The sequence below is a fragment of the Ctenocephalides felis genome, unplaced genomic scaffold (genome assembly GCF_003426905.1).
Source record: "Ctenocephalides felis isolate EL2017-DRISC unplaced genomic scaffold, ASM342690v1 CF-g0.4_SCAFFOLD_01170, whole genome shotgun sequence".
NCBI classification, from domain to species: domain Eukaryota; kingdom Metazoa; phylum Arthropoda; class Insecta; order Siphonaptera; family Pulicidae; genus Ctenocephalides; species Ctenocephalides felis.
In genome coordinates this window covers 66519611-66530775 of record NW_020537324.1, presented here as the reverse complement: position 1 = coordinate 66530775, position 11165 = coordinate 66519611, and the positions used below count along the sequence as shown (strand labels likewise).

At 28.1% G+C, this 11165-nt stretch overlaps 1 protein-coding gene across 1 annotated transcript; it reads right to left on the bottom strand.

Annotated features, from left to right (window-relative positions):
* Nucleotides 1-341: 341 nt before the first annotated feature.
* LOC113367553 (alanine--glyoxylate aminotransferase 2, mitochondrial-like) lies at nucleotides 342-10714 on the bottom strand. The gene is made up of 5 exons (XM_026609152.1): nucleotides 10693-10714; nucleotides 3173-3264; nucleotides 2872-3056; nucleotides 2305-2428; nucleotides 342-533 (listed from the first exon to the last, which is right to left on the bottom strand). The coding sequence occupies exons 1-5, from the start codon at nucleotides 10712-10714 to the stop codon at nucleotides 342-344; spliced, it is 615 nt and encodes a 204-aa protein (XP_026464937.1).
* Between the last annotated feature and the right edge of the window lie 451 nt (nucleotides 10715-11165).

Sequence of the window (11165 nt, the reverse complement as noted above, 5' to 3'; positions counted from 1 at the left end):
CCAAAGTGTATTACCTATTATGGCATTTGTCCTTACTATTATGTATTGAGTCCGCCAACTAGCTTTTTTTGAAAATTCCTTAAAAAATCCACTGAATATTTTGCCAATTTTCTTTTTGTTTGAAAATTCTATCAAAAAACCACTAATATTTTCACTTTTTTCATTTGAAAGTGAAATGTAAAGAGTGCAGAGTACCCAGTGGGTTTGCTTAAGTCGTACCCCTAAAAAAAAAAGTTATTTGGCGGACCCTATACAAATTGTGTGTTGGTTTTGAATTTCGATGAAGTGTTAGTATTAAGTAACTTTATATGAAAATACAATATTGAAATGATGTTATTTTCCTACATGGTGTACAGCTTGTGATACTGGATTGTATACCGCCATGTGCTGTGTGCTGTTATTCCCATGGCTGCAGTGCCCATGCCGTGATAAGCATTCCGGAAGGACAGAATGTCGTGGTGTCCGGTGTGCAGGCGGGCCATCATCATGGCGAGATCAGTCGCCTCCGAGCCGGAATTTACAAAATAAACTACCTAGAAATAGTGAACAGATGAAGAATAGAAGGTAATTTTTTTTTTTTTTTATTTCCATCTAAATTACAACTGCCTGAGAAGGCATTCAGTAATTGAATAGAAGGTAAATAATTATTTATTTTGAAAAAAAATAAAATACAATAGACAAAGTCTTGATCAATATCATATAAGTATTCATCAGTATTAGAAAAATTCTCATACAGACAACAAAAACTACCGTGCGAATCCGTCTTATACGAAACTAAGGACTGGTACAAAAAGAGTAATAATTAAAAAAAAAACTAGTGGTGTATGACATCGTGCCTTAAGGCAAATTGCTGGAAATTTCCGTATCAGAATTAAATATTCAAGGAACAAATCAGTAATCAATAAATAGTGATCAATGATTTAATACTATACTAATAATTGTTTTAAATATTTTCGAAGATATAATTATAATTACTGTATATGTATCCGTTCATATAATATACAGTGACAATCTTATCGCTCAAAACACTTGAAAATATTTACATTAGAAGAGTTGCTAAACGAATCCAACTGAGGATATATTTCTTACGATTACAATAACGCATTTGAAATATATATCATAATGCATTCAAATATATATTCATAATACATTTTTCAACAGAATTGTAAATTTAAAATTCATATTTAAAGTATAAAACTTTGTATATTTGATGAAAATTTGAAAAAAAAAATTCTCAAAATTTTGAAATTTGCTTGAACCGTATAAGTGAACTTTGAAAATTAAAAAAGTAAAAATCTTGGTACGAAACCCAACAAAATTATTACTCATTTTTGAAAACTATCAAATATCTGATAATTTGATATGCATATGTCTAATGATCATACTTTTTCCTTTATAATGATTTTACTTTTTCCTCCGTATCTCCGAAACCACTGAAACTGCCTTACCAAAAATTTAATCAATTCTTCATTTCATAAATTATCAGTAACAAGTACAATATTTTTGAATAAATCATCCAAATCGGATGCTCCGTTTTCTCAAAAACCGAATTACCATTCTTGGCACTTTTTGCCCCGTATCTCCGAAACGGCTAAGCCTGATTTTGCCATCAATAGAAATCGAATGTTTTTTGAATTATCAAAATCGGTTGATTCGTACGCCCTAAATCGGGGACGAAAAATTGTATCCAAACATGCATACATACGCAAGAACATACATTTTTTTTTCTAAGATATGCCAAAATGTTCATGCTGTTTTGAAACGTAAAGATACGCAAAAATTTTCATTTTTGATTTTTTGCGATTACTATAACTTACCCTATGGGAAGTTAAAAATGTTATCATATTTTTATAATTAACATAAATAGCATATTATTTTTGTAAAAAGTAATTAAATTTTGTAAATACGTATTAAATGAATAAATGATATTTTTTTCGTCAAAACTAAATTTTGCTAAGCATTTTTATTTTCATCGTCCAAAATTCGAAAATGAAAATTTTTGCATAACTTCACGTTTCAGAGGTTTCTAAATATTTCGGTACACCTCAGAAAAAACTAATGTGTGTGTATGTAGTATGTATGTATGTGTGGATACAATTTTTTGTCGACGATTTCGGGAGCACCGCTCAACCGATTTGAATTATTCAAAAAATCATTAGATTCTTATTGATAAGTAGACGTGCTGATTAGTTTTTGGCAAAAGTTGGTCCAGCCCTTTCGGGAAAAAGTCGTTAATAAAATGTCTATAATATTATTATGACTATTATTGTTATTTTTATAATTATTGTTTTAATACATTATTACCTTGAGGTCACCTGGCATTTTATCAGTCAATCTTTGGGCATATTCATGTATTTTTGGGTGCATATAAATATTTGTGGTGTGCCATAGAGAATCCATTTGGTCAGCCAAAGCTGCATTGACTTTCCTAAAAATAATTTTTAATTATTAGGATAAATTATACACACACCCATCTTTATATAAATACTTTTAATTTACTTATTACTTAAATTTTTGAATTTGGAGATGAATATATTACGTCCAAAGATAAACAATTCGTAGAAAACTTTTTACAAAATAGATAAGAACAATAACCAAAATAAGACTACAATCAGTAAGTACACTACAATAATCGATACTGTTTTTTGTCCAGATTATAAAATATTTAAATATTTCTAGAAAAGTAAGAGAAGTTAAAAAATACTGGTGTTTTTGTCATCAATTGTTATAAGGTATTAAATATTATCAATTATCAAATTAAAGATTGAATAGATGAAAATATGTTAATTTGAGTCACAAAATGCATTTAAACCAGTGATGGAAAATAATATATAAAAATACTACGTTTTCAAGTAGCTTTCATTTACTTACGGATGACAATGACCAACACTGACAGTAACAATTCCACCGAACATATCTAAATATCTTTTTCCTGTATGATCCCATAACCATTGCATTTTTCCTTGATGTATTAATACTGGTTTTTTATAATAGGAAGTAATACAGGGCACCAAACGGCCCTGCCTTATATTTTGTACCGCATCATAGTCAGGACCCTATTATAAATAATATTTATAAATAAATATTGGTAACAAAATAAAATATCTTATATATTTAAAATTATCATGAAACTTAATATTCTACATTTGATTTAATTGGTCTAATAATGTACCTTGTACGGCTTTGGCATAAAATCACATGGCGGAAGTTCAGGATCTGGAGTAGTGGTATATTTTCTTATATGTCGAATTCTTTTAGAATTTTCTGTAATTAAAAAAAGTATTTTTATATATCTTATCACTACTAAAATTCTTAACTCATCTTTAAAAAGATGATTATTCCAATAATGGAATAGTTACTACTCTACGCCTCTAGATAGATGTTATTAACTTCCCGTAGGGTAAGTTATAGTAATCATCCAAAAATCGAAATCAAAAATTTTTACATTTCTCGACGTTTTGAAGGTTTCTGAACATTTTGGCATACCTCAGAAAAAATGGATGTGTGTGTGTGTGTGTGTGTGTGTGTGTGTGTGTTTTGTATGTCCGCGTTTTTTCGTCCACGTTTTCGGGCGCACGGATCAACCGATTTGAATGGTTTAAAAAACATTCGATTCCTATTGATAGGGAGATGTGCTGATTAGTTTTTGGCAAAGGCAGGTCCAGCCGTTACGGAGATATGGAGCAAAGAGTGCAAAAAATAGAAAGCGAGTTTTTGAGAGAACGGATCAACCGATTTGAATGGTTTAAAAAACATTCGATTCCTATTGATAGGGAGATGTGCTGATTAGTTTTTGGCAAAGGTAGGCCCAGAGGTTTCGGAGATACAGAGCTAAATTTAAAAAAAATGGCTGTTTTTGAGAGAACTAAGCGTCCGATTTAAATGATTCAAAGAACTTTCTGCTTTTTTCAACAAAATAATTGATTTTGGAAAAAAAAATTTTTTGTTTCTAATTTTTTTTTCAAAAAAATTTTTTTGTAATTTTAGATAAAAAATTCAAAAATCACCCAAGCTAAGCACAGTCTAAGCGCCACTCTGGTACAAATGTTTTCCCAAGTGCGTTTAGACTGTTTGTGTACTGGAGCACTTTTCCAATTTTGTGAAAATTATTGAAAAATGTGAAAATGCCGCCAAGCTGAGCACAGTATAAGTGAAAATGTCGCACAGAATTATTTGCAAATGCGTTTAGACTGTGACTATGCGGGAGCACTTTTTCAATTTTGTGTAAATTTGGCAACTATTTTTTTTTTTGGAATTTGATTCGAAATGAAATGACGATTGTTAATGTTGTGGAGATGATAAATTGATTTATTTATAATTAACTTTCCATAGAGTAAGTAATCGCAAAAAAATCGAAAATGAAAATTTTTATATATCTTTACGTTTCAGAGGTTTCTGAATATGTTGGCATACCTTGGAGAAAATTGATGTATGTGTGTGTGTGTGTGTGTGCGTGCATGTGTGTGTGTTCGGATACAAATTTTCGTCGACGATTTCGGGAACACGGATGAAGCAATTTGAATAATTCAAACAACATTTGATTCGTATTGATAAGGAGACGTGCTGATTAGTTTTTGTCAAAGGCAGGTCCGTTCCGAAGATATGGGGCAAAAAGGGCCAAAAGCGGTAACTCAGTTTTTAAGAGAACGGAGCGTTCGATTTGTATAGTTCAAAAAACATTTTACTTGTATTAACAAGATGAAGATTTGATCAAATTTTCATGAAGATAGGTCTAGCGGTTTCGGAGATCTAGTAAAAAAAACTAAAAAAAAATAACATTTGGCGGTCAACAATAATCATTAGACATTAGACATATGCATATCAAATTATCAGATATTTTATTGAGATTTTAACAATAAGTATAAGTTTTGTTTACATTCCTATGGGTTCCGTACCAATGTTTTTCCGTTAGACAGCGACGCGGCGCTTACGCGCTTTATATTTTGTCTCTATGCAGTTAAAGCAGTACGATTGCTTTGAAAAAAAGTTCAGATCTTCCAAAATATGTCAAAATGAAGATAACATTTTTTACAAAAAAAATTTATATAAAAAAAATTGTTTAAAAATTTTTTTTAAAAAAAAATTTTTTTTTAAAAAAAGTAATTTTTTGTCCAATTTAAAATTTCCAAAAAATCTTATTTTTTCGAAGTAAAATTTTTTCAAAAATATTAATCGTTTTTAAAAAAATAATAATTTTTGGCACGGGAAGTTCCAGCAATTTGCCTTAAGGCACGATGCCTTAATTGCCTTAAGACAGAATTCCACTTACAGCTAGTTTTTCCATTTATCTCAATTATCGTCTCCACATCCAATTACACTGTCTAGTTTGATCTGGATATGAAATGAATTAAATTGGTTGAGGACACTATTTAAGGTCATATTTGTTTAGTTCTCTTGAACCTGATATTTTGTCTATCGATGACTAAAAATAAAAATATCGAAGCAGTAGGTACTTAAAAATTGCACTATACTAATCTCTATAATACATTTCTAACGTGCAGTTTACTAAATATCGAAATTGATTGTTGATTAACAGTTTAATATGTAAATTTATGAAACGAGTCTTCAAATAGCCAATAATTACATATGCGCATTTTATTGTTTAATAAAATGAATAAGAATTTGTTTATATTATATCAGGCCATAACTTGTTTTTTAAATATGGACTTTGATGTGACACAGAATTCAGGTGATTTTGTTTGTTTTTATAGGAAAATTTTGAATATTCGTCATTGATTTTAATTTTTAATTCATACGTTTTGTTTAAATATTTAAATATTCATATAAATATTTTACTCTTTTATTTTTTAATTTGTGTACATTTAAATAAATTTGGTATCGGTACTCTATTGATATCAATTTATTATTTATTTGTCAAAGAAAATGTCTGATTTTTGAAACTTGTGCAGCAGAATGTTCTTGGATACAAAACTCTCATCCAAATATTGACAGAAAAATATTAGAAGTAAGACTTTATTTTACCATAAAATAAAGAAAATAGAATCTTTATATTGAGAGCTTCGTCAAAATCTAGGAGAATGAGATTTGTCTCAATGCAGGTCGTTTGTAACTGTTACTGCAACTAAAAAATTTCACTTTTAAATTGTGAGTTATTATTAGTGATATTTTACGTAAGACAAAGTTAAAGGGCCCATTACTGCATTTTATTTACAAGTACTCTTTGGCATCTTCGAAACATGATTTTATCCCAGTAAAAAAATTTCAATAAAACGTTTTCCTGGTACAGTCCTAGTATTTTGAAAATTGGTAACCTTATGAATTTCGAGGTGCTCTTTACGAATTTCAACTTTGCCACCTCCAATTTTTACGGTAAATCGCTGCCATTTGGAAAAATGGCGCCAAAAAACAGTTTTCTAAAAATATCTCCTTTCTGGCTCATTCTACGATAAAAGTAGCTATGCACGAATTAAACTAAATAAAGTTTTCTACAATTCATTTAATAACAGTTTTTTTGTAAAATTAATAGTTTGATAGCCTCAAAATCATTGCTGCTCTCGCTGTCATATCGGAGCTCCACATATTTGACTGCTCTTTGAACTTGACCAGATTCTCTCTAATAAATAAATATTTTTAATGTTAAATCAAGCGAATAAAGTCTAGAAATATAATAATTTAAATATTTTTCTGTTTTTTGCTGATAGCACTTGGAATTAACATTTTTCACTTGTCAAGAACCAACGTTGTTTAAATCCTTGTTTTTTAGAAATGTATGACTAATGTTGTATCACCGAAGGTATCAAAATTAGTTTGCTCCAAGCGCTTCGATAAAATGAAAACAAATAAAAAATAAATAAAACAAACAAACGATTTTGCACGAAGAAACCCATATTGTGGAATTATTTATGGAGACAAGGGCACGGACTTTGATTTATGTATGCAGCTTGTATGTCGTTTCAGATATTTGCAATTTAAATAAAACTGGTTAAATGGCCTGACGATGGCGTTCGGAAAGAAGCGTTTGGACATGAGGAAATATAATGATTGTGGAGTTAAATTTATGGAGAATTGTAAAAAGTAAGTCGGAGAATTTTATGCATTTTGAATAAATAGTATTTTCTTAGTAGATACGCCGTTAGATATATCTACAATTTCTGATCAATATTATGTTCTTTGGGTATCTTCTTAGAAGGTGTGCTTATTTTTTTTTATAGGCGGAATAAAGTTAATAAATATAGTAATTCTCATAGTCCTCTTCATAGGCAATTCTTTGAAAATTAATTTAATTGCTTATTATATTATAATTTTTATATTATTTGTAGAAGACTTTATAATACCGAGCTTGGCTTCCAAAACGTACAATTTTTTGATTTTTTGAACAAAGATTGACATTATCCATTTTTGAAGATAGTGTCCATTTTTTGTGGAATAGAGAAATGTAATAGATTACGAATTCTTACAAAAATATGAACATTTTTGAGATTCTATAAGTCTATGAATTAGATCATCTTGTACGTACTTATATGATGATAGAGTCTCAGAAAAGTTCATATTTTTAGTAAAAATTCGTAATCTATTACATTCTTCTAATTCACAAAAAAATGTATACTATCTTTAAAGATGGCTCTATAATGCATCTATTCTGCCTGAAGTTCAAGGAAGCTTTTAATTAACAATTTTACTTCTTCAGTTTATCTCTAAAGGTGATTCGAATTAAATGTTTAACATGTTTTTTTTATTATATTGAATTTTTACACCTGCTTTGAAATGGCCAATAAGTAAAACTGTAGGAAAAATAGATTTTAAAACTGTATTTTAACTTTATTTCTAAAAATGATTGTTTGTATATTAGGACTTTTTTAAATTAATTTTTGCACATGGCACCTAATAATTATTTATATTGAGAAAATATCTTGTGCAAAACAATTTTGCATAAGTGTCAATGAACTACTAATGAATATTACTATTTCCTTACATAAACAGTTCTACGTAAACACCATTGTTCGCAAATATTTTAAAATAAATGACCGTCCGTTTGAAATTCAGCTAGCTTTGATACATAACATTTTTGAAATTTATTTTTCTTTTTAATTTTATAAGAATTATGTAATTACGATCTTGTGAATGAATTTGCAATTTTTTAATATGTACTAATTTGATAAACTGCGTGACTCCGGAATATCTGATTCGAAACTGGAGCAAAAATCGTATCATTAGCGTTGACGTATTTTATAATGATTTGTTTACTGAACTTTGATACCTTTCACTATCATATTTATTACGTCATATAAAAACAAAATTTATATATATATATATATGTATATATATATATATATATGTAATATTTTTTAGATGATATGTTGATTAACAAAATACTTCTTAATAGCCATCCATCCAGATAATAAAATAGAAACTAAACTAAAATATATTTCTAGAAATAATTTTATTAAATCCATACGTTTCGAGTCCCAATTTGACTCTTCCTCAGTGGAACAAAGCACACAAGTTATTATGGTACAAACACAAATAAAAACATGATCGATGGAAACATAACTTCACAACAACCTTCAAGTCAAATTGGGTCTCGAACGTATAGATCTATTAAAATTATTTTAAGAAACAAATTTTAGTTTTTCTGATTTTATTAACTGGATGGATGCTTGTTTCGAAGTGTTTTGCTTAATAAACATATTTATAAAGTAAAATCTATTCTAACATACTTTTTTCATTAAAACAATATTATACGATTCTTTGTATCTTGATTGCTATTATAAAAAATATATTCAGAAGCTAAATTTTTTATAGCGTCATTTGTTATATTTTATAATTATATAATTTCCTGCGCCAACATTTTTAATATTATGTAAGGACAAGAGAAGTTCATTCACTTTCTCTTATCAGTTTGGTGATAAGATGCATTTGGCCTTTGTGGTAGTTAAGGGTTCACCATATGTTCGATAACATAATAGTTAGGATTGTCTGTTTTAAACTTTTGTATATTACAAATTATCAGTATTAGAGAAATTGTAATAATAAAATATAACAAATAGAGATAAGCTAAGTATATTGGATTGGATTTGAAAAAGCCATAGAAAAGCAACATAGTTAGGAGTTTAAGTTTTCATAGCTATTCAAGACTATTACAATCAAAAATATTAAGGGAGAATCAAATGTAACTGTAAACAATTTAACATTTTTTTTATTAAAAGTTTGAAAAATATATTCCATATAATAGTGTTAATAATTTCCATTTTATAAATATTTAGGTATTTTAGCAAATTTAATCATTAAAATGGCGATGTACCTACTCATGTAATATGGTAAACTTTTTAGTTAGATAAATTTATTATAATTCTTGACGTACTCCTTGCTAAATTCTGAGGAATCTCGATCATCCGACACTATTAAAAACTAGAGGGTTTCAGGTTAATGGAATGTTCGGATCATTGGATTACAGTGAAAAAATAATTTAGAAAGAAATTAGAAAAAAAAACAGCTAATTTCAACAAAATTGTCCAGAACTTTGATAACCTTAACTTTAATCTTAGAATTTTCGAAGTTGTATTTTCAAGAAATTGCTTTTTTTCATAGTGAATATTATTTCGCCAACCGTCATTTTGCTTTGAAAAAAAGAACTTTCTTCCGAGTAAAATATGAAATAACCTTAGCCTTAACCAATACTTAAGAATTTTCTAAGTTATATTTTCAAAAAATTACTTTGTTTTTATAGTTTATATTATTCCGCCAACCGTCATTTTGCTTTGAAAATTCATTCTTTTTCCGAGTAAAATAGGAAATTTCCAATAAAATAATGGTATAAAAAGTTTTGAAGGGTATCATTAAAATTATATTTATTTTCAGATAATATTATTAAATATACATTTAAGTCCAAATTGATATCGTTTGTGGCTTACATAAATTGCGCACGTGTTTTATCATATGGTGTTTATAATTCAATCAATCATAATGTAAATAATCATTTTTGTTAACGAATTTATTTTTACGATATTTATTTTGCGACTACTCCATAAAAATAAGTTCTGAACGTTTTGAATAAGATGACAAAAAATTAATTACTTCTTATATTATCAAGAAGTTGTTAACGAAACACACATTTTTTTAGAGATTCTGTTTTATGAAAAACAAACAATTAAAATAAAATAATAAACTAAATAATAAATAAGTGAACTAAAAATTAAATAATAAATTTATTTCACATGACAAATTGTAAATGAAATATAAGTTTTGTTTACAATTTGTTAACCACGTGACTGGCTACTTAATTTTATTATTTAACTCTTAGTTCATTATTTCATTTTATTGATTTGTTTTATTCTTTAAACAATGTCTTTAAAAATTATGTGTTGTGTTTTTTCCTGGTTTGAATTTGTTCAACGTGCTGAATGATGACACACATACAGTCGAAACGTACATAATAAACGGTTAATTATTTAATACACATTTCATGAAAATATTTCTAGAGTAAGTCGTAGATACACATTACATTTAGTATATTAATATTTTGATTTCACTTCCTTATTGACGTGGAATTAGTTTTTTTTTTAAAATACCGTTTTCCGCTATTAAATTTAAATTAATCACTTTTATCCACTCATTTACCCATTACTCATAAACTCACAATCGATGTATTTTAATATTTAAATTAAATAGATATTATATTAATCGCACTTTATATATTTTATTGTCTCTATAAAGTTGTGCTTTTCCTCTTACCTAATATAGTTTTCCTCGACATGATTATTACATCTGATCACATGCACTAATTTTAAAGAACTAATAAATCGAATCTGATTTTTGTGCAAAGTTCAATCTATTGTTGTTTATACCAATGTTTACAAATACAATAACTTCTCTTACAATTAGTTTGTTTACAATGCGATCGCACTTGTACACATATAAAATGAGAATGATAGCACATTTGGTCTTTCGAACACTCGTTGTTTACTCTGGTAAAGCAACGCGTATATGTGATGATCTAAAACTCAACAAGACGCACATACATACATCCACATATGTAGAGTTGTGTTGAAAAATAAAATATACCACGAGCTTCGGTCGTGATATGATTTAAATGCACTTGGTCACTTTATTAATGATCACCCTGGTTCATTGGAGAACGGGTTAATTGATAGTAGGGCCACATTTTATAAAAGTATTAATCTCTAAAACAGCAATATTAAGTTATG